Source organism: Syngnathus typhle, linkage group LG5, assembly GCF_033458585.1.
Source record: "Syngnathus typhle isolate RoL2023-S1 ecotype Sweden linkage group LG5, RoL_Styp_1.0, whole genome shotgun sequence".
NCBI lineage: Eukaryota > Metazoa > Chordata > Actinopteri > Syngnathiformes > Syngnathidae > Syngnathus > Syngnathus typhle.
Genome location: NC_083742.1, coordinates 21,094,754 through 21,118,759, shown reverse-complemented (window position 1 = coordinate 21,118,759; position 24,006 = coordinate 21,094,754). Strand labels below are relative to the sequence as shown.

Sequence of the window (24,006 nt, the reverse complement as noted above, 5' to 3'; positions counted from 1 at the left end):
AGTGGCAAGATCCGCCCTTCAACGTCACGTGACCACGGTGTGGCAGACGTCATGACATGAAAAATTATGAATCATAACACACACGACATGTCATATTGTACCAATACATCAGAATGATGAGTTAAAAGTTAAATTCCCAATGATCGTCACACACACATCTGGGTGTGGTGAAATTTGTCCTCTGCATTTAACCCATCCCCGTGTGATCTTAATCCATCCCCGGGGGAGAGGGGAGCAGTGAGCAGCAGCGGTGCCGTGCTCGGGAATCATTTGGTGATCTAACCCCCCAATTCCAACCCTTAATGCTGAGTGCCAAGCAGGGAGGCAATAGGTCCCATTTTTATAGTCTTTGGTATGACTCGGCCGGGGTTTGAACCCACAACCTTCCGTCCGTCTCAGGGCGGACACTCTACCACTAGGCCACTGAGCTGGTCAAATAAGATGATCCTTTATTATTCCCTCAATGGGGAAACTCCTGTGTAAGCAGCAGTACACTTAACATATACACACACACACGCATGTGGAGAAGGGGGTAAAAGATTTTAAAAAGTAAAAGATATATATAATTAAAAAAATATGGACAGTATATACACAATATAAATAAATATTAGATAGAAAAATAGTGCAAAGGAAGAAAAAAAAATGTGCAAAAAATAAAGCAGGTAAAAAGAGTATGAGGTAGACAGATATTGCACGTTAATATTCTTTGTGTGTCTTGACATGTGAAGAGATTGACAATAAAGCTGACTTTTGACTTTTTTGACTTTTTGATTATTGCACGTAATTATTGTCCGTTAGCTACAGTGATAAGCCTGGTTGTCCAGTCTGATGGCAGCAGGGAGGAAGGACCTGCGTGCGATGCCTCTCGCTGGGTCATCGTGGGTGACGAAGCCGGTCACTGATGGAGCTCTCCAGGGCTCTGACAGTCTCATGAAGGGGGTGGGAGATGTTGTCCATGATGGAGGACAGCTTAGCCACCCTCCTCCTCTCCCCTACCACCTCCACACGGTCCAGACTGCAGCCCAGGACAGAGCCGGCTTTTTTCACCACCTTGTCCAGCCTCTTTGTTTGCTACTTGGCACTATGATCATTTAGTAACTGTGTAGCTAAATTCCCTTGTCTCCTAAACATACGCATGGGTCACTGTTTATCTTGGAAATTGGCCGCACATTGCTGCAGGCCGCATTTTGTGTGTGTCGCTGGAATTACCAAAGCCGTGTGTTATTATTTAATAAATGCACCCTGTGTTCTATTTCCTGTCTTACAGTCTTAAGTCACCGAAGCGGAATCCAAATGTGAGAGACCTCCTCTGCTTGCGGTTGGAAGTCACGTTATGAAGACGTCACAGCTTGGCTTTGGCCAATTGATCCCTCAGCTCCAGCCAGGCGAGGGTGGAATAGCTGCAACTGATACTGAGTCCGACGTCAGCGCCACATATACTCCCTGAGTCGACAGCGGCGGAGGCCGAAGATTTCGATGCATTTAATGATTTGGAGTGACACGGATGTTTTGATCAACGTGTTATTTATGTTATATTTATTTGAATAACTGTTCATTTTACGTCAGTTCCTCGTTTGTGTTTATGTAACGTTACAATACCGTATGCGTATCGTTTAGGCTGTTGTTGCCTATTCGTGTCTGTTCTTGATGTTGGATTTTATCGAATTAAGTTCCGCCAAACATGCGACTTACGTTTTTTTTCTTTTTTATTATGCATTTTATGGCTGTTGTTGCGACTTGTACTCCTGAGCGACGGAAAACACTGTAGTTAGCAATCAGTAGACCAGCTTAAAAAAAATGTATGTTGATGTAACAGAACATATGTCTATACACGCGGTTGAAATGAAAGAGTGGGTTGTTAACACAAATGAACATTGAAATATTAAACATTTCTTTGAAGTTATGGACCTTGTGCGTTCTCCATTGAGCCTCTGACCTGGCCAAGCTGTTTCAGAACTCCAGGTCCCAGCCTGACTCGTCATCAGGGGGAGGGCCCTCGGTGTCCAGGGGGAAGTCATCAAAGTTGCTGTTGTCCAACGGGCCGTCCACCTGATGGCAAAAGCGTACAGCGCCGCAGAGCAAAACACCTTGAGCGGCGGGCGGTTTGTCACGCTCGGCATGCCGCGTCTTTGACGACGTCACAGTTGCTCAGCTGTGATTGGGTTAACTGAACAACCGTGACATTATTTTTCTGCAAGCAGCAGCAAAATGCACAAAGCCCTCCGATGGATCAAAGATTTGGCTGTCGCGTCATATTCTTCGAGCTGACTGCCTCTCGGAGCTCACGTGCAATCTTGGCTGGGGCTACCGTGGCGAGCCCTGCAGACGGCAAAGCGCTTCCAGCCCACGCAACCGAGGTGCCTCTAAAGGGGCGCCAACTCACCCTTGGCATAAAGGGACAGTCCAAGGTTCCCTGGCGGAGGCCATCCCAGTTGAAGCCCTCGAACCACCTGATTGCAGGAAGAAGAGGAGGGACAATGAGGGCGCGGACGACCGCCGGCCTGCACGTTATGTTACTCACTTGTGCTTCTGAATGTCCTTTACGCCGTTCTTCTGGTTCCCGAGACGTTCCGAGGGGTTGTCCCTGACACACACACACGCGCTTGCTTACGACGGCCATATTCAGCACTCGAATTCTATCATCTCCTCTACGTCTGCTCCCTTCTCGCCCAAACAGCTCTGACGTGAGCCGACTGTGAACGAGCCGCAGTCGACACCAACTGGCGCCCCGATGAGCAATTGGACGTCAATCCAAACGGAGCGCGGCGGGCGAGAAGAGCGCCCTAAGTGTGCCTTCTGTGAGCGCACAATTTGGGGCCGCTGCGCAAACTGGCCCTCTTGCGACCCCACCTCTCTTAACTAAGAAGGGCAAATACTTGGTAGCCTTTGCTGGGCCACAACCTGCAGAGTCTCTTGATGAGGTTTGCGGCACTCTTGGTGATCTTTTTGGGGAATTCCACCATGTCGATCCCCCTCAAGATGATGTTGTACGTCTTCATGGGGTCCGAGCCGGAAAACGGCGGACTGCGGGACCGACCGGGAAGGGATCAACGCGCTGCCGAAGCCCGCACGATCACGCCAATGCGCACAAGACCGCCCACCCACCTACCTTCCGCTGAGAAGCTCAAAGACCAGGATCCCCAGGGACCAGCAGTCGGCCGAGCTGTCGTGACCTTTGTTGAGGATGATCTCGGGGGCCACGTACTCAGGGGTCCCGCAGAAGGTCCAGGTCTTCTTCCCCAAGCCCACCTTCTTAGCGAAGCCAAAATCCACCTAGCGGCCGGACGCACGCACGCACGCCCGCGCCGCGCCCTCCGTTAGCGTCACGCCGCCGCTGTTGACGAGCGCCTTGAAGACTCACCAACTTGGCGTAGCCTCTGTGGTCAAGGATGATATTCTCCGGCTTGAGGTCTCGGTAGATGATCCCTTTACAGTGGAGCTCCGCCAGAGCCTCGATAACGCACGTCGTGTAGAATCTTGTGGTCCCGTCGTCAAAGGAGCCCCTGGTGGCACAGAAAGGGACAGCACGCTTGCGACGTCGGCGTTTGGGCCCATCTTTGTGACCCGACACCCACCTGTCTCTTAAGAGCGTCCACAGCTCTCCGCCAAGACAAACCTCTAGCAGCATATACAAGTATTTGGGGTCCCGGAAGGTGCGGTACAACCTGCGGACAGGGACGCATTACTGTGCTTCAGAACAGCTGGCGGTGGCCACTTATGAGTAGGGGTGTGACGATGCATCGATATAATGCTCTACGATTTGTTGGCATCGATGCTAAACGTAAACATCGATCTATATCGCCCGTTTTTGACCTCAGACATTAGACGCGACTTTATTTTGAAATCCAGTTCATTGTTGCTTGCTTCCTCTTTCCGGGAGCAGCGCGCGGCGTGTTGTGTTGTGAGCAGAGCAGGCACGTGAAAGGGGAGCCGACAACTACGCGGCTCCTGGGCTGGTGCTATGGCTAGTGTCCAAGAAGACAAGGACATTCGTTCCCCTTTGGGCTTCAAGTCATTCATTTGGAAGCACTTTGTAATTTCCTAAATAAAGAGTTTGCAGTACCTTGTTGATTTTGCGTATGAATTGTTATAAATCAGGATATTGTTCTATATTTATCGTAGAGCACTATATCGTGATGTATCGTGAATGAATCACAGCAGGCTTTAAGATATGAATTGTTATAAATCAGGATATTGTTCTATATCGATCGTAGAGCACTATACCGTGATGTATTGTGAATGAATCACAGCAGGCTTTAAGATATCGGCAAATATCGTATCGTGGTTCTTTGTATCGATATATCGTATCGTGACAAAACCCGCGATTTACACCCCTACTTATGAGGGGAAAAGAAACAATGGGCTTGAGGCCGCTGGCACGCGGGCACCTCAAACCTGCGCTTGGCACCCCACGAGCTGGACTTGTACTTTGCCTGCTTTGGACATGAACGGAGGGACTAAACAGTGACCTGATGATGAAGGGGCTGTTGACTTCCATCATGATGCGGCGTTCCGACAGGATGTGCTCCTGCTGCCTGGTGTCCAGAATGTGGCGCTTCTTCAACACTTTGAGGGCGAAGGAGCGCCCGGCGTCTCTCTTGAGCTGCACCTGAAGGCGACGCGGCCACACGTCACCACGCGTCGGCACCACGGCCGCCGGCGCGGGGACCCACCCACCAGCTCCACGCGGCTGAAGCCACCCATGCCCAAGGTGCAGACCACGGCAAGGTCGTCGAGCGTCACGCCGGAGAAGAAGTCGTCCTCAGCCGGGCACCTGCGCACGTGCGTTAGTGCATCGTTGCCTCGACGTCAATAGAGAGTTCGTCGGCGATGTACACCACTTACTTGGCTTTGACGTGCTCGTCGTCTCCCTGCTGGCGGTCCACTTCCTCTAAGCCGCCGATCAGCTGCCTGAAGGACCTGCGGAACAAAGGAGAGTGCCGTGAGGCAGCATGAACCCGACTGAGGAGCGGCCTCACTCCTTCAGATGATGTGGAAAACACACAAGGACGCCAAAGACTCTGTTTTTTAGGACTCTAAATATTCTTTTGATTTTGCTTTGTGTCGAGCAAGTTTCTGCAAGTTTCTGCCGCATTTGCTTCCGTGAAGGCATGACAGTGGCTGCTGGGATAAACAATGACTACTCAGCCATGCACGATGTTTGCCTTGTCTGATGTGAAAGGATGGAACGTGGGAGGGGGGGGGGGGGGGGGGTTGTAGCCTTTGCATTGGCTGTCTGGAAGAGGGGAATAATGACAGCTGGAGGGAAATGTTCATCTCGGATTCCCAGCCCTGGCCACCCCGGCTTCAAACCAAACCACCAATGCTCACTCTCTGTCTACCACCAGACAGGTGACGGCGCCCTCTGCTGTCACGCTGGCCGTACGCACATCTTCCCTACGAGACAGGAAAGGCAGCACGTTAAATGGATGGCGGGAAGGCACGGGCGACGGCGACGTGAACGGCGTAGCGCGCTTTCACCCTTTCAGCGCTTGCTCGCCAAACCAGTCGCCTTTGGACAGCGTCTTCACCGGCACCTGCTGACCACTGGGGGCGGTCTGCTGCCACACCGTCACCTGCACATGCTCACAAGTGAGATTTTGCACGAAGGAAGCCAAAAGTCATACCTTGTGAGGCCGTGCAAAGTAAAAGTGAGCAGACTTTGCCCAATCCACTTTGGCAGCGCACCTTACGGGCAGGCACGGAACGAGTAGAAAAGCTCACCTGCCCTTCACTAATAATGAAGAAGGTGTCTCCCGTGGCGCCCTGCCGGATGATGTAGTCGCCATTGCTATAGTGAGTCTGATGTGCGCAGACACACACACACACACACACACACACACGGGGGGTCAGATGACCAGAGAGTGACACGTGCAGGCGGGTCTGGACTCACCTCCTCCAGAACATCAGCCAGCTTGCTGAGAACGTCCTCTGGAAGGGCCTGGAAGGACGGAACGCTAGCGACAGGGAGACGCCACGTCATTTGGACGTCAGGCTGCTGCCATGTCACGACGTCAAGGTTACCTGCGCAGGAAGTCCGTGTACTGGGAATGCTTGATGAGGCCGGTCCTCATCATAATGGTCTGAAAGCCCTGGCGATCAATGGCCCCCAACTTGATGTCAGTCAGAGCTGCACACACGCACATGTGCATGCGCGCACACGCACGCACACGCACACACACACGCTGGAAGATGACGCCTGGACTCCGGTCCTAGCTTCAGGGGGCGCTGTCGTGTGCACTGTGGTGTACCCGTCACTGTAGCCGTGCGCGTGCAGTTGTACAAGATGGCGAGCTCGCCAAAGACTTTGCCGGGGCCGATGGTGCACAGCTTTTTGCCTTCTTTGCTCACCTCCACCATGCCCTCTGTGGACGGACGCAAAAGGGAAAACGGGAGCCGTGACTCGGAAGCAAAAGCTGCAGTGACCCACCCTCCAGAACAAAGACGCTAGATCCGTCGTCGCCCTCCTGGATGACGCAGCAGCCTTTGTCCAGGCTGGTGGGCCGCATGCAGTCCAAGATGGTGAGGATCTGGAAACGGGGCGGACGTCAAAGCGTGAGCAAAACAGACGGCAAGTGGGGGGTGAGGGTGGAGGTGTGGTGGGGGGGGGGGGGGGGGGGTTGGGGTCTTCTCACCTGTCCATGTTCCAGATGCTTCATGAAGTCATTGTCCATCAGCGCTCTCTGGATCAGCTCGCTGGACCTGCACGCAAACACACCCTGGCTCCAATGGGGCAGGCACCTTTCTCAGGGCCGGCCTTCTCGGTCTCCCACGACCCCGACAGAGAGGCAGCCTCGGCTTGAGGTAGGAAGCGTCGCCTCTGCGCAACACACACTCCTCACGGCTCTTTTTTTTTTTCACAGCGGAAAGGAATGGTCCGAACCGCAGATGTAACGATTGAAAAGAGTCTGCAAAACACAGAACAAAAATAACATAAGCTCACTCTTTGCTCTTGCAGTAGCTGGTGAGCGTGACGTCGGTGAGTCGGGCAGGATCCAGAGCGCTGGGTTCTGCCGATATGGCCTGTCTCTTGGTGCGCTGAGGCTCATCGAGTGACGGTGCTGGCATTGCTGGAGCGCCACCTGCTGGATGCAACAAAAAAAGGTGAAGAAAATGTTAAAAAAAAACATAACCTCCGCCCGGGCGGACTTCAACAGTTCAGTGACTCAGGAGAACGTTTTGTCACACCTGCGTCAGGTGTCTGTGCAGCGGCAGTATCGTCGGTGCCCGGCATCAAACTACGATGACGGTCCAGCTCGGCCCGCAAATGGCCAATCAGGAGATCTTTGGCATCCAGTTCTGACTCCAGCTCCTCAATCAGCGCGTCTCGCTCCGTCAGCTCCTCAATCTTCCGCTGCAACGCCACCTGCAGGTCACGCAGCATGCCGCCGCCTCTCTTTGTTGCCGCCATCAGCCGAGTGCTCGTGCCCTACAAGAAAGAGACTCTTTGTTGCCGCCATCAGCCTAGTGCCCGTGCCCTACAAGGAAGAGACTCGTGTGCAGTCAGACGCGCGCAGACGTGGTTGCACAGGTCAATCCACGGTTTCCATACAAAGGAGCTGATGAGGAGAGCTTAAGTGTGGCTCGGAATAAAACAACTTAGTGTAGGCGCAAAAATAATAAGAATGCATTCAATTCATATAGTGTTTTTCAAGGATCCAAAGACGCTTCAATGCTCTGTCTGTTGGTTTTCATTCAGCCTGACCAATTCCGGCTTAAAAACAGCCCAGTTTGGTTCTAAATTGGACCAACCCAAGTACAGTGAAACCTTGGCTTACGAACATCTATGTATACTTGGCAACTTTTTGGGGTCTTGAGATGGTTTTCCCCCTCTGAGTCATTGTCTCCTTTTGTCCTCCCTCTATCGTTCACAGAGTCCTTTGACCATGTGTTGGTTGTTGGGTTTCACTTTCAAAGAGGACTAAGTAAAAAAAAAAAAAGTTTTTTTTAAAGAGGACGAAACAAACGCCTGCCTTACCTCCTTGTTGTGACTTCAGCACGCTTCTGGAATGAGGATTTGGAAGAATGTTCTGTCGGCGCGTCCTCGGATGAGCTACTCACACGTGCATGCGCACAGGTGACTTTGACAGCTCCTCCTCAGAAAAAAGAGAAAAAAAAGAGCAAAGAATCTGCCACAAATCTTTGCGTTGAAGAAACCGAAGAACTGTGAGCGAAACATTTAGCTTGTGTCAGAATTCATCAAAGATACAAAGCGTGTATGATTTGGCAAAGGATAAACATATCAACCCACCCCGAACTATAGGCCTGGGACCGAGGTCCGCCACAAGCTCACACAACTTCATAGTACATACATTTGTGGTCGGTCACTCAACCGCGCAGAAGAAATAAATATCCTCCGAACCCGATGGTCGACTTTTGTGCGCTGTCTGCTCTGCCGCTAGGGGGCGGCCGCGCGGGAGGGCGAGCAACGAGTGTGCTCCGATTACTCGGACGAAGAAGGCTTCCGCAGACAAATAACATGGCGGCGCCCGAGAGCGGCGAGCAAGCGAGCCAATTGGAATTGTATCCTTGGATTGCAGTGATGTTGAAGCGTCGAGAGTTCTCTTTGCAGTTTCAGCCAAACTAGCAATAAGGTTATCGCGTCTCCGACGTCTCTGGGCCTGATTCTCCGCGAGCGAGCATGGCTTCTTTCCTGAGCGCTGACGTCGAGTCACTCGCACACGTTTCCTTGACCCTCCCCTTTTCTAGCTCGCTGCAAGTTCCCTTCCAGTCGGCGCGCCAGGCCACTGTGGCTCTGCGCTCGCTGAGTCCCGACCGCGAGCCCCGGCGAGGAGGCGTCCGCAAGCGGCTGACGCTCGCCGGGAGTGTGCTCAGCGCGTGAGGAGCCTTCGCCCGGCCCCGCTGCCGTCGCCCGCACGCCCACCCGCCAGTGACCTCTTGTGACCTTTTCAGGAAGTGGCGTGCAGAGCAAGCTCGCGTCCTTCGCGTATCCGTCAACTCCTTCCTGGAGCACCTCGGCCTGGTCTTGGAGACCATGCGTGCCTTTCCCGCCGACGTCGGACAGGATCCTCACAGCGTTCTTGGTCGTCCACCTTCGATGGACACGCGAGGGCCCGCCTTCATGGAAAACTTCAGCGAGCCGATGCTGCGTTCTTGATTTAAAGTTTTTAGCGTTAAGCATGTTTATCCTTTTTTTTCCTAAGTTGATTTCATCGCGCGCTTGATTACTGGCGTCAGCTATTGCCCAAAATGTCGCCACGAGCTGCTGTAGACGCAAGGCAGCCAAGCCAGCGCTCCGTTGGTTTTGCTCTGACCATTGTGCTCGTCTGCGTTGGGGCAGGGTATTTTTGGTTCTTATTTAAATGTTTTTCCCCTGATCTCACGTGTGCTTCATGTGTAAATGTACGTATCATTTTGCTTTGAATAAAAACAGAAGTCGCCTGCCTTTTTCTTTTTTTTTCTGGTTTGCTTCCTTTGTTCAGTTTGTGTCAAAGTACAAATGAAATCGCAGGGGTGTGACGGACCTGCCGAACCGCAAAAGGTGACACCTGGCTTCACTTGAAGTGTCCTGCCGTTTCTTCCTTGGGTCCTTCCCCGTTTCCTTCCGTCCTGGATCAAAAGTCGTCGTCGTTGCAAATGTCCAAGTAGACGTCAAAGGCTTCTCGGTTGCAGTTTCCGTCGGGCGTGAAGACGTACTTGTGGAAGGTGCCGTCCACGCAGATGGCTGCCATAGAGAGCAAAGGAAATGTTAGAGGCAAAATGTGGCCGGTGCGCAGCAAACGACGACCCCTCCCTCGGACCGATGACGGAGTTGACGTTCTTGGATGTGTTCTTCCCGAAGGCGCAGATGCAGGCGCACTCGGCGGGCACGGTGAAGCTGGCCAGCGACCACTGGCTGTCCACGTACTGGCCGATGACGGGGCCCACCTTGCCCACGCGCGCCAACCTGGCAGGCGCACACGCACGTTGAAGAGGGAGTGGGCGAGGGAGCGGGGCGGCGGCCTTACGCGGAGCGGCGGTTAAGTTTGGTGTCTTTCAGGGCGAAGATGTGGACCGTCCCTTTGTCACTGGATGCGCACAAGAAGGACGAGTCGTGACTGAAGTTGAGGCTGTGCAGGTGCGGGGAGGGGACATGGTCAGCGGTGAGCAAACCGACAATTAAAAAAAATAATAATAATAAGGGGGGGGCACGCTTACCAGTAGAGCGTGGCGGGGTCGGTGCCTCGCCGCAGCTCCACCAGTTTGTCGCGGCTGCTGGTGTCAAAGAGGCGTATGAGCGTCCCCTTGCGAGAGGCCGAGGCGGCCACGCTTCCCGGCTGGTTGAGCGCCAGGCAGGCGATCTCGCTCTGGTGCGCGTTGATGGTGAACGGCGCCGACGACGTCCCGGGCTTGCTGTTGGACAGGTCCTGGAGGGCGGGAGCGGACTAATGACGGCGACGCAGGCTCTCCCACGTACGCTTGGAAGTGTGAGGGGCAATTTACCGCCAGCTGCAGACTTCCACATTTGTGTCCCGGGAAAACCAGCAGCTGCTTGTCCAGACTCGGACACAAGTCGCACAGACCTGGTGGAAAAGCAGACGCTAATAAAAGGAAGCCGCGCGACTGACTGGCCGAGCGCTCGCTGGCTCACTCGCTCACCTTTGGAGTTGTCGCGCGTATCAAACTCAAAGAGCTTGAGCGGCTTGTCGGGAAAGCTGTACACATAGATCCTGTTCTTCAACACCATGACGATCCTGGGAGGAGGCAGCCCGCCAATTTGTTTGCTTTCAACGTTTGCGCTCCTCTCGGCCAGTTTAGCGAGCCGCCGCCACTCACTTGTCGTGTCGCATCCGGACCGCCAGCACCGGCTTGGTGAAGGTGAACTCCAGGACCAGCTTGTCTTTGGCGTCTCGGGAATCGCACGCGGCATCCCAGATCAGCACTGAAAAGTCACACCGGTTGGCTTCATGGTCGTGCTCGCCCAATTCAAAAGGCACCCACCGAATATCTCAGAGAACTTGGGGCTGACTCCGCCCCCGACCACGGCCAGCAGGTTGGAGCGATGCAGCATGGAGCACGACGCCACGCTGCCCACCTGCTCGTGATCTGCATAGCAGACGGCGGGCCACGTTAGCAGGCGCCCGGCCAGCGCCGAGCAGCAAGACGCTCACCCAAGTGGCCCTTCTCCATCAAAGGCTCCACATTGTAAATGCGCACACCAGACTCCATGGAGGAGCAGAAACAACCTAAAAGCAAAGCAACGACTGTCACATCTCCAATCCGGTCATGCATTTTCAACATGGCGTGTGGCGTTCAGGACTCTCGGCCTAAATTGTCAGTCTGTGGGAATGGCCCGTTGTCTACTTGGTTTCCAGTCCTTGCCCAAAGACAGCCGGGCTAGGCTACAGCGATACCTGTTCTGCGGATGGACGAGTAGGGGGCACACTGCAAACGATTTTGGAGCGATCTGGCAAAAAATGCCCGTCGCATGTTGATCAAATTTTCTTTGAAACATTGCTCGTGCCTGCAAAGACTGGCTGGAAGCGCGTTACGATTTATAGACCAGAAATAGACGTCTAAAATAGGTTGATTTTTAGATCTAAAATAGGTTGATATATAAGACATAAAATAGACGCCTAAATTAGGTTGATTTATAGACCCTTAGGTTGATTTATAGACCTAAAGTAGACGCTTAAAATAGGTTGATTTTTAGATCTAAAATAGGTTGATATATAGACCTAAAATAGACGATTTATAGACCAGAAATAGACGTCTAAAATAGGTTGATTTTTAGATCTAAAATAGGTTGATATATAGACCTAAAATAGACGCCTAAATTAGGTTGATTTATAGACCCTTAGGTTGATTTATAGACCTAAAGTAGACGTTTAAAATAGGTTTATTTATAGATCTAAAATAGACCAGAAATAGACGTCTAAAATAGGTTGATTTTTAGATCTAAAATAGGTTGATATATAGACCTAAAATAGACGCCTAAATTAGGTTGATTTATAGACCCTTAGGTTGATTTATAGACCTAAAGTAGACGTTTAAAATAGATCTAAAATAGGTTGATTTATAGACCAGAAATAGACGTCTAAAATATGTTGATTTTTAGATCTACAATAGGTTGATATATAGACCTAAAATAGACGCCTAAATTAGGTTGATTTATAGACCCTTAGGTTGATTTATAGACCTAAAGTAGACGTTTAAAATAGATCTAAAATAGGTTGATTTATAGACCAGAAATAGACGTCTAAAATAGGTTGATTTTTAGATCTAAAATAGGTTGATATATAGACCTAAATTAGACGCCTAAATTAGGTTGATTTATAGACCCTTAGGTTGATTTATAGACCTAAAGTAGACGTTTAAAATAGGTTTAATTATAGATCTAAAATAGACCAGAAATAGACGTCTAAAATAGGTTGATTTTTTAGATCTAAAATAGGTTGATATATAGACCTAAAATAGACGCCTAGATTAGGTTGATTTATAGACCCTTAGGTTGATTTATAGACCTGTTGTAGACGTTTAAAATAGGTTTATTTATAGATCTAAAATAGGTTGATTAATAGACCAGAAATAGACGTCTAAAATAAGTTGATTTTTAGATCTAAAATAGGTTGATATATAGACCTAAAATAGACGCCTAAATTAGGTTGATTTACAGACCCTTAGGTTGATTTATAGACCTAAAGTAGACTTTTAAAATAGGTTTAAAATAATTAAACATTAAATATGATCATATTTTGGAATTTTGAAGTCTGAACAAGCCGTAAGTTGTATAAATAATGCACAGAAGTTGTTTGCGTTTAACAAGCATATTGATCCGTACATGTGAATTGGTTATTCCTGTACCACTGATAAAGATAAAATTAAGTTGATTTTCAGACCAAAAATAGACGTTTAAAAAAGGTTGATTTTTAAACCAAAAATTGACTAAACAAGGTTGATTTTTAAACCAAAAATAGACGTCTAAAAAAGGTTGATTTTTAAACCAAAAATAGACGTCTAAAATAGGGTGATTTTTAAACCAAAAATAGACGTCTAAAATAGGTTGATTTTTAAACCAAAAATAGACGTCTAAAAAAGGTTGATTTTTAAACCAAAAATAGACGTCTAAAATAGGTTGATTTTTAAACCAAAAATAGACGTCTAAAATAGGTTGATTTTTAAACCAAAAATAGACGTCTAAAAAAGGTTGATTTTTAAACCAAATCTAGACGTCTAAAATAGGTTGATTTTTAAACCAGAAATAGACGTCTAAAATAGGTTGATTTTTAAACCAGAAATAGACGTCTAAAATAGGTTGATTTTTAGATCTAAAATAGGTTGATATATAGACATAAAATGGACACCTGAATTAGGTTGATTTATAGACCCTTAGGTTGATTTATAGACCTAAAGTAGACGTTTAAAATAGGTTTATTTATAGATCTAAAATAGGTTGATTTATAGACCAGAAATAGACATCTAAAATAGGTTGATTTTTAGATCTAAAATAGGTTGATATATAGACCTAAAATAGACGCCTAAATTAGGTTGATTTATAGACCCTTAGGTTGATTTATAGACCTAAAGTAGACGTTTAAAATAGGTTTATTTTTAGATCTAAAATATGTTGATATATAGACCTAAAATAGACGATTTATAGACCAGAAATAGACGTCTAAAATAGGTTGATTTTTAGATCTAAAATAGGTTGATATATAGACCTAAAATAGACGCCTAAATTAGGTTGAATTATAGACCCTTAGGTTGATTTATAGACCTAAAGTAGACGTTTAAAATAGGTTTATTTTTAGATCTAAAATAGGTTGATATATAGACCTAAAATAGACGATTTATAGACCAGAAATAGACGTCTAAAATAGGTTGATTTTTAGATCTAAAATAGGTATATATATAGACCTAAAATAGACGCCTAAATTAGGTTGATTTAGACCTAAAGTAGACGTTTAAAATAGATCTAAAATAGGTTGATTTATAGACCAAAAATAGACGTCTAAAATAGGTTGATTTTTAAACCAAAAATAGACGTCTGAAAAAGGTTGATTTTTAAACCAAAAATAGACGTCTAAAAAAGGTTGATTTTAAAACCAAAAATAGACGTCTAAAATAGGTTGATTTTTAAACCAAAAATAGACGTCTAAAATAGGTTGATTTTTAAACCAGAAATAGACGTCTAAAATAGGTTGATTTTTAGATCTAAAATAGGTTGATATATAGACCTAAAATGGACACCTAAATTAGGTTGATTTATAGACCCTTAGGTTGATTTATAGACCTAAAGTAGACGTTTAAAATAGGTTTATTTATAGATCTAAAATAGGTTGATTTATAGACCAGAAATATACGTCTAAAATAGGTTGATTTTTTTAGATCTAAAATAGGTTGATATATAGACCTAAAATAGACCCCTAGATTAGGTTGATTTATAGACCCTTGGGTTGATTTATAGACCTAACGTAGACGTTTAAAATAGGTTTATTTATAGATCTAAAATAGGTTGATTAATAGACCAGAAATAGACGTCTAAAATAGGTTGATTTTTAGATCTAAAATGGGTTGATATATAGACCTAAAATAGACGCCTAAATTAGGTTGATTTATACACCCTTAGGTTGATTTATAGACCTAAAGTAGACGTTTAAATTAGGTTTAATTATAGATCTAAAATAGACCAGAAATAGACGTCTAAAATAGGTTGATTTTTAGATCTAAAATAGGTTGATATATAGACCTAAAATAGGTTGATTTATAGACCAGAAATAGACGTCTAAAATAGGTTGATTTTTAGATCTAAAATAGGTTGATATATAGACCTAAAATAGACGCCTAAATTAGGTTGATTTATAGACCTAAAGTAGACGTTTAAAATAGGTTTAATTATAGATCTAAAATAGACCAGAAATAGACGTCTAAAATAGGTTGATTTTTAGATCTAAAATAGGTTGATATATAGACCTAAAATGGACACCTAAATTAGGTTGATTTATAGACCCTTAGGTTGATTTATAGACCTAAAGTAGACGTTTAAAATAGGTTTATTTATAGATCTAAAATATGTTGATTTATAGACCAGAAATAGACGTCTAAAATAGGTTGATTTTATAGATTTAAAATAGGTTGATATATAGACCTAAAATAGACGCCTATATTAGGTTGATTTATAGACCCTTAGGTTGATTTATAGACCTAACGTAGACGTTTAAAATAGGTTTATTTATAGATCTAAAATAGGTTGATTAATAGACCAGAAATAGACGTCTAAAATAGGTTGATTTTTAGATCTAAAATAGGTTGATATATAGACCTAAAATAGACGCCTAAATTAGGTTGATTTATAGACCCTTAGGTTGATTTATAGACCTAAAGTAGACGTTTAAAATAGGTTTAATTATAGATCTAAAATAGACCAGAAATAGACGTCTAAAATAGGTTGATTTTTAGATCTAAAATAGGTTGATATATAGACGTAAAATAGACGCCTAAATTAGGTTGATTTATAGACCCTTAGGTTGATTTATAGACCTAAAGTAGACGTTTAAAATAGATCTAAAATAGGTTGATTTATAAACCAGAAATAGACGTCTAAAATAGGTTGATTTTTAGATCTAAATTAGGTTGATATATAGACCTAAATAGACGCCTAAATTAGGTTGATTTATAGACCCTTAGGTTGATTTATAGACCTAAAGTAGACGTTTAAAATAGGTTTATTTATAGATCTAAAATAGGTTGATTTATAGACCAGAAATAGACGTCTAAAATAGGTTAATTTTTTAGATTTAAAATAGGTTGATATATAGACCTAAAATAGACGCCTATATTAGGTTGATTTATAGACCCTTAGGTTGATTTATAGACCTAACGTAGACGTTTAAAATAGGTTTATTTATAGATCTAAAATAGGTTGATTTATAGACCAGAAATAGACGTCTAAAATAGGATGATTTTTAGATCTAAAATAGGTTGATATATAGACCTAAAATAGACGCCTAAATTAGGTTGATTTATAGACCCTTAGGTTGATTTATAGACCCTAAAGTAGACGTTTAAAATAGGTTTATTTATAGATCTAAAATAGACCAGAAATAGACGTCTAAAATAGGTTGATTTTTAGATCTAAAATAGGTTGATATATAGACGTAAAATAGACGCCTAAATTAGGTTGATTTATAGACCCTTAGGTTGATTTATAGACCTAAAGTAGACGTTTAAAATAGATCTAAAATAGGTTGATTTATAGACCAGAAATAGACGTCTAAAATAGGTTGATTTTTAGATCTAAAATAGGTTGATATATAGACCTAAAATAGACGCCTAAATTAGGTTGATTTATAGACCCTTAGGTTGATTTATAGACCTAAAGTAGACGTTTAAAATAGGTTTATTTATAGATCTAAAATAGGTTGATTTATAGACCAGAAATAGACGTCTAAAATAGGTTGATTTTTAGATCTAAAATAGGTTGATATATAGACCTAAAATAGACGCCTAAATTAGGTTGATTTATAGACCCTTAGGTTGATTTATAGACCTAAAGTAGACGTTTAAAATAGGTTTAATTATAGATCTCAAATAGACCAGAAATAGACGTCTAAAATAGGTTGATTTTTAGATCTAAAATAGGTTGATATATAGACCTAAAATAGACGATTTATAGACCAGAAATAGACGTCTAAAATAGGTTGATTTTTAGATCTAAAATAGGTTGATATATAGACCTAAAATAGACGCCTAAATTAGGTTGATTTATAGACCCTTAGGTTGATTTATAGACCTAAAGTAGACGTTTAAAATAGGTTTATTTTTAGATCTAAAATAGGTTGATATATAGACCTAAAATAGACGATTTATAGAGCAGAAATAGACGTCTAAAATAGGTTGATTTTTAGATCTAAAATAGGTTGATATATAGACCTAAAATAGACGCCTAAATTAGGTTGAATTATAGACCCTTAGGTTGATTTATAGACCTAAAGTAGACGTTTAAAATAGGTTTATTTTTAGATCTAAAATAGGTTGATATATAGACCTAAAATAGACGATTTATAAACCAGAAATAGACGTCTAAAATAGGTTGATTTTTAGATCTAAAATAGGTTGATATATAGACCTAAAATAGACGCCTAAATTAGGTTGATTTATAGACCTAAAGTAGACGTTTAAAATAGATCTAAAATAGGTTGATTTATAGACCAGAAATAGACGTCTAAAATAGGTTGATTTTTAGATCTAAAATAGGTTGATATATAGACCTAAAATAGACGCCTAAATTAGGTTGATTTATAGACCCTTAGGTTGATTTATAGACCTAAAGTAGACGTTTAAAATAGGTTTAATTATAGATCTCAAATAGACCAGAAATAGACGTCTAAAATAGGTTTATTTTTAGATCTAAAATAGGTTGATATATATACCTAAAATAGACGATTTATAGACCAGAAATAGACGTCTAAAATAGGTTGATTTTTTAGATCTAAAATAGGTTGATATATAGACCTAAAATAGACCCCTAGATTAGGTTGATTTATAGACCCTTAGGTTGATTTATAGACCTAACGTAGACGTTTAAAATAGGTTTATTTATAGATCTAAAATAGGTTGATTTTTAGATCTAAAATAGGTTGATATATAGACCTAAAATAGACGCCTAAATTAGGTTGATTTATAGACCATTAGGTTGATTTATAGACCTAAAGTAGACGTTTAAAATAGGTTTATTTTTAGATCTAAAATAGGTTGATATATCGACCTAAAATAGACGATTTATAGACCAGAAATAGACGTCTAAAATAGGTTTATTTTTAGATCTAAAATAGGTTGATATATAGACCTAAAATAGACGCCTAAATTAGGTTGATTTATAGACCCTTAGGTGGATTTATAGACCTAAAGTAGACGTTTAAAATAGGTTCATTTATAGATCTAAAATAGACCAGAAATAGACGTCTAAAATAGGTTGATTTTTAGATCTAAAATAGGTTGATATATAGACCTAAAATAGACGCCTAAATTAGGTTGATTTATAGACACTTAGGTTGATTTATAGACCTAAAGTAGACGTTTAAAATAGATCTAAAATAGGTTGATTTATAGACCAGAAATAGACGTCTAAAATAGGTTGATTTTTAGATCTAAAATAGGTTGATATATAGACCTAAATTAGACGCCTAAATTAGGTTGATTTATAGACCCTTAGGTTGATTTATAGACCTAAAGTAGACGTTTAAAATAGGTTTAATTATAGATCTAAAATAGACCAGAAATAGACGTCTAAAATAGGTTGATTTTTTAGATCTAAAATAGGTTGATATATAGACCTAAAATAGACGCCTAAATTAGGTTGATTTATAGACCCTTAGGTTGATTTATAGACCTAAAGTAGACGTTTAAAATAGATCTAAAATAGGTTGATTTATAGACCAGAAATAGACGTCTAAAATAGGTTGATTTTTAGATCTAAAATAGGTTGATATATAGACCTAAATTAGACGCCTAAATTAGGTTGATTTATAGACCCTCAGGTTGATTTATAGACCTAAAGTAGACGTTTAAAATAGGTTTAATTATAGATCTAAAATAGACCAGAAATAGACGTCTAAAATAGGTTGATTTTTTAGATCTAAAATAGGTTGATATATAGACCTAAAATAGACGCCTAGATTAGGTTGATTTATAGACCCTTAGGTTGATTTATAGACCTATTGTAGACGTTTAAAATAGGTTTATTTATAGATCTAAAATAGGTTGATTAATAGACCAGAAATAGACGTCTAAAATAAGTTGATTTTTAGATCTAAAATAGGTTGATATATAGACCTAAAATAAACGCCTAAATTACGTTCATTAATAGACCCTTAGGTTGATTTATAGACCTAAAGTAGACTTTTAAAATAGGTTTAAAATAATTAAACATTAAATATGATCATATTTTGGAATTTTCAAGTCTGAACAAGCCGTAAGTTGTATAAATAATACACAGAAGTTGTTTGCGTTTAACAAGCATATTGATCCGTACATGTGAATTGGTTATTCCTGTACCACTGATAAAGATAAAATTAAGTTGATTTTCAGACCAAAAATAGACGTTTAAAAAAGGTTGATTTTTAAACCAAAAATTGACTAAACAAGGTTGATTTTTGAACCAAAAATAGACGTCTAAAAAAGGTTGATTTTTAAACCAAAAATAGACGTCTAAAATAGGTTGATTTTTAAACCAAAAATAGACGTCTAAAATAGGTTGATTTTTAAACCAAAAATAGACGTCTAAAAAAGGTTGATTTTTAAACCAAAAATAGACGTCTAAAATAGGTTGATTTTTAAACCAAAAATAGACGTCTAAAAAAGGTTGATTTTTCAACCAAATCTAGACGTCTAAAATAGGTTGATTTTTAAACCAGAAATAGACGTCTAAAATAGGTTGATTTTTAGATCTAAAATAGGTTGATATATAGACCTAAAATGTACACCTGAATTAGGTTGATTTATAGACCCTTAGGTTGATTTATAGACCTAAAGTAGACGTTTAAAATAGGTTTATTTATAGATTCAAGATTCAAGAGTTTTTATTCGCCATGTTTGAGCGTGCCAAACAAGGAATTTGACTTCGGTAGAAACACACCCTCTGTTCAACATTTAGGTGACTAACAACATTCAGGACATGTGAATAATGGCAAAAACAGTGTAGACAAATTCAAAAAGGTGTGAGGAGCAGGATGTTATTGCACAGCAATCTCTCTGAGACTCTATGAGTGGTGTGAGTTCATCAGAGCAACAGCCTGGGGGAAGAAGCTGTCTCTGTGTCTGCTGGTTTTGGCGTACCGAGCTCTATAACGCCGTCCGGAGGGGAGTAGTTCAAACAGACTGCAACCCGGGTGAGAAGGGTCTGTAGAGATGTTCCTTGCCCGATTCCTGGTCCTGGACAGGTACAAGTCTTGGATAGATGGGAGGTTGATTCCAATGATCTTTTCTGCAGTTCTGATTGTCCGTTGTAGTCTGTGCTTGTCTTGTTTGGAGGCCGATCCAAACCAGACAGTGATGGAGGTGCAGAGGACAGACTGGATGATGGCAGTGTAGAAGGTCTTCAGAAGCTCTCGCGGCAGGTTGAACTTCTTGAGCTGTCTCAGGAAGTACAGCCTCTGCTGGGCCTTCTTCCGGACAGAGTCTATGTGGCCGGTCCATTTCAGGTCCCGAGAGATTGTGGTTCCCAGGAACTTGAAGGTGTCTGTGGAAAGAATAGTATTACTGCAGATAGTGAGGGGTAAAAGTGGTGAAGGGTCTCGCCTGAAATCCACTGTCATCTCCACGGTCTTGAGCAAGTTCAGCTCCAGATGGTTTTGACTGCACCAGTGGACCAGCCGCTGCACCTCCTGTCTGTACGCAGTCTCATCACCGTCCTGGATCAGTCCGATGAGAGTGGTGTCGTCTGCATACTTCAGGAGCTTCACAGGGGAGTCACCTGAGGAGAAATCATTGGTGTAGAGGGAGAAGAGCAGTGGGGAGAGGACGCAACCCTGAGGGGCTCCAGTGTTGGTGGTCCGGGTGTCAGATGTGATGCCCCCCAGCCTCACACGCTGTCTCCTGTTGGTCAGGAAGCTGGTGATCCACTGACAGGTGGAGGCAGGCACCGCAAGCTGGATGAGCTTCTGTTGGAGGATGTCAGGGGCGATGGTGTTGAACGCCGAGCTGAAGTCCACGAACAGGATCCTGGCGTACGTTCCTGGGGTGTCCAGGTGGTGCAGGATGTAGTGCAGTCCCATGTTGACCGCATCATCCACTGACCTGTTTGCCCGGTAGGCAAACTGGAGGGGGTCAAGCAGGGGGCCCGTGACCTCCTTCAGGTGGTTCAGCACTAACCTCTCGAACGATTTCATGACCTCAGATGTCAGTGCGACGGGTCTATAGTCATTCAGACCTGTGATGGCGGGCTTCTTGGCTACTGGAACGATGGTGGAGCTCTTGAAGCACGAGGGCACCTCACACAGCTCCAGAGAACGGTTGAAGATCCGTTCAAAGGTGGGCGCCAGCTGCTCAGCGCAGACTTTCAAGCAGGAAGGTGACGTCTAAAATAGGTTGATTTTTTAGATCTAAAATAGGTTGATATATAGACCTAAATAGACGCCTAGATTAGGTTGATTTATAGACCCTTAGGTTGATTTATAGACCTAACGTAGACGTTTAAAATAGGTTTATTTATAGATCTAAAATAGGTTGATTTATAGACCAGAAATAGACGTCTAAAATAGGTTGATTTTTAGATCTAAAATAGGTTGATATATAGACTTAAAATAGACGCCTAAATTAGGTTGATTTATAGACCCTTAGGTTGATTTATAGACCTAAAGTAGACGTTTAAAATAGATCTAAAATAGGTTGATTTATAGACCAGAAATAGACGTCTAAAATAGGTTGATTTTTAGATCTAAAATGGGTTGATATATAGACCTAAAATAGACGCCTAAGTTAGGTTGATTTATAGACCCTTAGGTTGATTTATAGACCTAAAGTAGACGTTTAAAATAGGTTTAATTATAGATCTCAAATAGACCAGAAATAGACGTCTAAAATAGGTTGATTTTTAGATCTAAAATAGGTTGATATATAGACCTAAAATAGACGATTTATAGACCAGAAATAGACGTCTAAAATAGGTTGATTTTTAGATCTAAAATAGGTTGATATATAGACCTAAAATACATGCCTAAATTAGGTTGATTTATAGACCCTTAGGTTGATTTATAGACCTAAAGTAGACGTTTAAAATAGGTTGATTTTTAGATCTAAAATAGGTTGATATATAGACCTAAAATAGACGATTTATAGACCAGAAATAGACGTCTAAAATAGGTTGATTTTTAGATCTAAAATAGGTCGATATATAGACCTAAAATAGACTCCTAAATTAGGTTGATTTATAGACCCTTAGGTTGATTTATAGACCTAAAGTAGACGTTTAAAATAGATCTAAAATAGGTTGATTTATAGACCAGAAATAGACGTCTAAAATAGGTTGATTTTTAGATCTAAAATAGGTTGATATATAGACCTAAAATAGACGCCTAAATTAGGTTGATTTATAGACCCTTAGGTTGATTTATAGACCTAAAGTAGACGTTTAAAATAGGTTTAATTATAGATCTAAAATAGACCAGAAATAGACGTCTAAAATAGGTTGATTTTTAGATCTAAAATAGGTTGATATATAGACCTAAAATAGGTTGATTTATAGACCAGAAATAGACGTCTAAAATAGGTTGATTTTTAGATCTAAAATAGGTTGATATATAGACCTAAAATAGACGCCTAAATTAGGTTGATTTATAGACCCTTAGGTTGATTTATAGACCTAAAGTAGACGTTTAAAATAGGTTTAATTATAGATCTAAAATAGACCAGAAATAGACGTCTAAAATAGGTTGATTTTTAGATCTAAAATAGGTTGATATATAGACCTAAAATGGACACCTAAATTAGGTTGATTTATAGGCCCTTAGGTTGATTTATAGACCTAAAGTAGACGTTTAAAATAGGTTTATTTATAGATCTAAAATAGGTTGATTTATAGACCAGAAATAGACGTCTAAAATAGGTTGATTTTATAGATTTAAAATAGGTTGATATATAGACCTAAAATAGACGCCTATATTAGGTTGATTTATAGACCCTTAGGTTGATTTATAGACCTAACGTAGACGTTTAAAATAGGTTTATTTATAGATCTAAAATAGGTTGATTTATAGACCAGAAATAGACGTCTAAAATAGGTTGATTTTTAGATCTAAAATAGGTTGATATATAGACCTAAAATAGACGCCTAAATTAGGTTGATTTATAGACCCTTAGGTTGATTTATAGACCCTAAAGTAGACGTTTAAAATAGGTTTATTTATAGATCTAAAATAGACCAGAAATAGACGTCTAAAATAGGTTGATTTTTAGATCTAAAATAGGTTGATATATAGACCTAAAATAGACGCCTAAATTAGGTTGATTTATAGACCCTTAGGTTGATTTATAGACCTAAAGTAGACGTTTAAAATAGGTTTATTTATAGATCTAAAATAGACCAGAAATAGACGTCTAAAATAGGTTGATTTTTAGATCTAAAATAGGTTGATATATAGACCTAAAATAGACGCCTAAATTAGGTTGATTTATAGACCCTTAGGTTGATTTATAGACCTAAAGTAGACGTTTAAAATAGATCTAAAATAGGTTGATTTATAGACCAGAAATAGACGTCTAAAATAGGTTGATTTTTAGATCTCAAATAGGTTGATATATAGACCTAAAATAGACGCCTAAATTAGGTTGATTTATAGACCCTTAGGTTGATTTATAGACCTAAAGTAGACGTTTAAAATAGGTTTAATTATAGATCTCAAATAGACCAGAAATAGACGTCTAAAATAGGTTGATTTTTAGATCTAAAATAGGTTGATATATAGACCTAAAATAGACGATTTATAGACCAGAAATAGACGTCTAAAATAGGTTGATTTTTAGATCTAAAATAGGTTGATATATAGACCTAAAATAGACGCCTAAATTAGGTTGATTTATAGACCCTTAGAGGTTGATTTATAGACCTAAAGTAGACGTTTAAAATAGGTTTATTTTTAGATCTAAAATAGGTTGATATATAGACCTAAAATAGACGATTTATAGAACAGAAATAGACGTCTAAAATAGGTTGATTTTTAGATCTAAAATAGGTTGATATATAGACCTAAAATAGACGCCTAAATTAGGTTGAATTATAGACCCTTAGGTTGATTTATAGACCTAAAGTAGACGTTTAAAATAGGTTTATTTTTAGATCTAAAATAGGTTGATATATAGACCTAAAATAGACTATTTATAGACCAGAAATAGACGTCTAAAATAGGTTGATTTTTAGATCTAAAATAGGTTGATATATAGACCTAAAATAGTCGCCTAGATTAGGTTGATTTATAGACCTAAAGTAGACGTTTAAAATAGATCTAAAATAGGTTGATTTATAGACCAGAAATAGACGTCTAAAATAGGTTGACTTTTAGATCTAAAATA

General features: G+C 41.6%; 3 protein-coding genes across 10 annotated transcripts; 1 reads left to right on the top strand and 2 right to left on the bottom strand.

Annotated features, from left to right (window-relative positions):
• Positions 1-1,688: 1,688 nt before the first annotated feature.
• On the bottom strand, positions 1,689-7,411 carry LOC133153833 (cGMP-dependent protein kinase 1-like). Of its 6 annotated transcripts, XM_061278032.1 has the most exons (20): positions 7,189-7,411; positions 6,944-7,085; positions 6,636-6,702; positions 6,431-6,530; positions 6,252-6,365; positions 6,025-6,130; positions 5,894-5,957; positions 5,725-5,802; positions 5,482-5,576; positions 5,332-5,397; positions 4,846-4,920; positions 4,678-4,774; positions 4,470-4,609; positions 3,576-3,665; positions 3,362-3,503; positions 3,110-3,273; positions 2,902-3,024; positions 2,522-2,584; positions 2,384-2,450; positions 1,689-2,049 (listed from the first exon to the last, which is right to left on the bottom strand). In XM_061278032.1, exons 1-20 carry the CDS (start codon positions 7,409-7,411, stop codon positions 1,951-1,953), a joined length of 2,115 nt encoding a protein of 704 aa, XP_061134016.1. In that variant the 3' UTR covers positions 1,689-1,950. The 6 variants fall into 6 exon arrangements, with proteins under 6 accessions (XP_061134016.1, XP_061134012.1, XP_061134014.1 ...); XM_061278028.1 differs by lacking the exon at positions 7,189-7,411 and having other exon boundaries at positions 4,470-4,603; positions 6,944-7,086; XM_061278030.1 differs by lacking the exons at positions 6,431-6,530; positions 6,636-6,702; positions 6,944-7,085; positions 7,189-7,411 and having other exon boundaries at positions 6,025-6,092; positions 6,185-6,318.
• Positions 7,412-7,973: 562 nt separating this feature from the next.
• On the bottom strand, positions 7,974-11,426 carry LOC133153836 (WD repeat domain phosphoinositide-interacting protein 4-like). Of its 2 annotated transcripts, none has more exons than XM_061278037.1 (10): positions 11,112-11,426; positions 10,942-11,046; positions 10,777-10,882; positions 10,600-10,694; positions 10,444-10,523; positions 10,159-10,367; positions 9,969-10,070; positions 9,762-9,907; positions 9,486-9,685; positions 7,974-8,096 (listed from the first exon to the last, which is right to left on the bottom strand). In XM_061278037.1, exons 1-9 carry the CDS (start codon positions 11,239-11,241, stop codon positions 9,576-9,578), a joined length of 1,083 nt encoding a protein of 360 aa, XP_061134021.1. In that variant the 5' UTR covers positions 11,242-11,426; the 3' UTR covers positions 7,974-8,096; positions 9,486-9,575. The 2 variants fall into 2 exon arrangements, with proteins under 2 accessions (XP_061134021.1, XP_061134022.1); XM_061278038.1 differs by having other exon boundaries at positions 7,978-8,093.
• On the top strand, positions 8,401-9,406 carry LOC133153837 (EKC/KEOPS complex subunit LAGE3-like). 2 transcript variants are annotated; one of them, XM_061278039.1, is made up of 3 exons: positions 8,401-8,523; positions 8,710-8,838; positions 8,914-9,406. In XM_061278039.1, the coding sequence occupies exons 1-3, from the start codon at positions 8,480-8,482 to the stop codon at positions 9,116-9,118; spliced, it is 378 nt and encodes a 125-aa protein (XP_061134023.1). In that variant the 5' UTR covers positions 8,401-8,479; the 3' UTR covers positions 9,119-9,406. The 2 variants fall into 2 exon arrangements, with proteins under 2 accessions (XP_061134023.1, XP_061134024.1); XM_061278040.1 differs by lacking the exon at positions 8,401-8,523 and having other exon boundaries at positions 8,642-8,838.
• Positions 11,427-24,006: the final 12,580 nt, after the last annotated feature.

Bases quoted from the DNA above. Each gene is read 5' to 3' on its own strand.
- LOC133153836 (XM_061278037.1), bottom strand. From the start codon at position 11,241: ATGTTGAAAATGCATGACCGGATTGGAGATGTGACAGTCGTTGCTTTG. The intron at 10,883-10,941 runs GTGGGTGCCTTT...GTGACTTTTCAG, and splicing joins CAAGTTCTCTGAGATATTCG to TGCTGATCTGGGATGCCGCG. The intron at 10,695-10,776 runs GTGAGTGGCGGC...GCCTCCTCCCAG, and splicing joins GTCCGGATGCGACACGACAA to GATCGTCATGGTGTTGAAGA.
- LOC133153833 (XM_061278032.1), bottom strand. From the start codon at position 7,411: ATGGCGGCAACAAAGAGAGGCGGCGGCATGCTGCGTGACCTGCAGGTG. The intron at 4,775-4,845 runs GTAAGTGGTGTA...GCACGTGCGCAG, and splicing joins GACGAGCACGTCAAAGCCAA to GTGCCCGGCTGAGGACGACT. The intron at 3,274-3,361 runs GTGAGTCTTCAA...TCCGGCCGCTAG, and splicing joins ACAGAGGCTACGCCAAGTTG to GTGGATTTTGGCTTCGCTAA.
- LOC133153837 (XM_061278040.1), top strand. From the start codon at position 8,642: ATGGCTTCTTTCCTGAGCGCTGACGTCGAGTCACTCGCACACGTTTCC. The intron at 8,839-8,913 runs GTGAGGAGCCTT...TGACCTTTTCAG, and splicing joins GCCGGGAGTGTGCTCAGCGC to GAAGTGGCGTGCAGAGCAAG.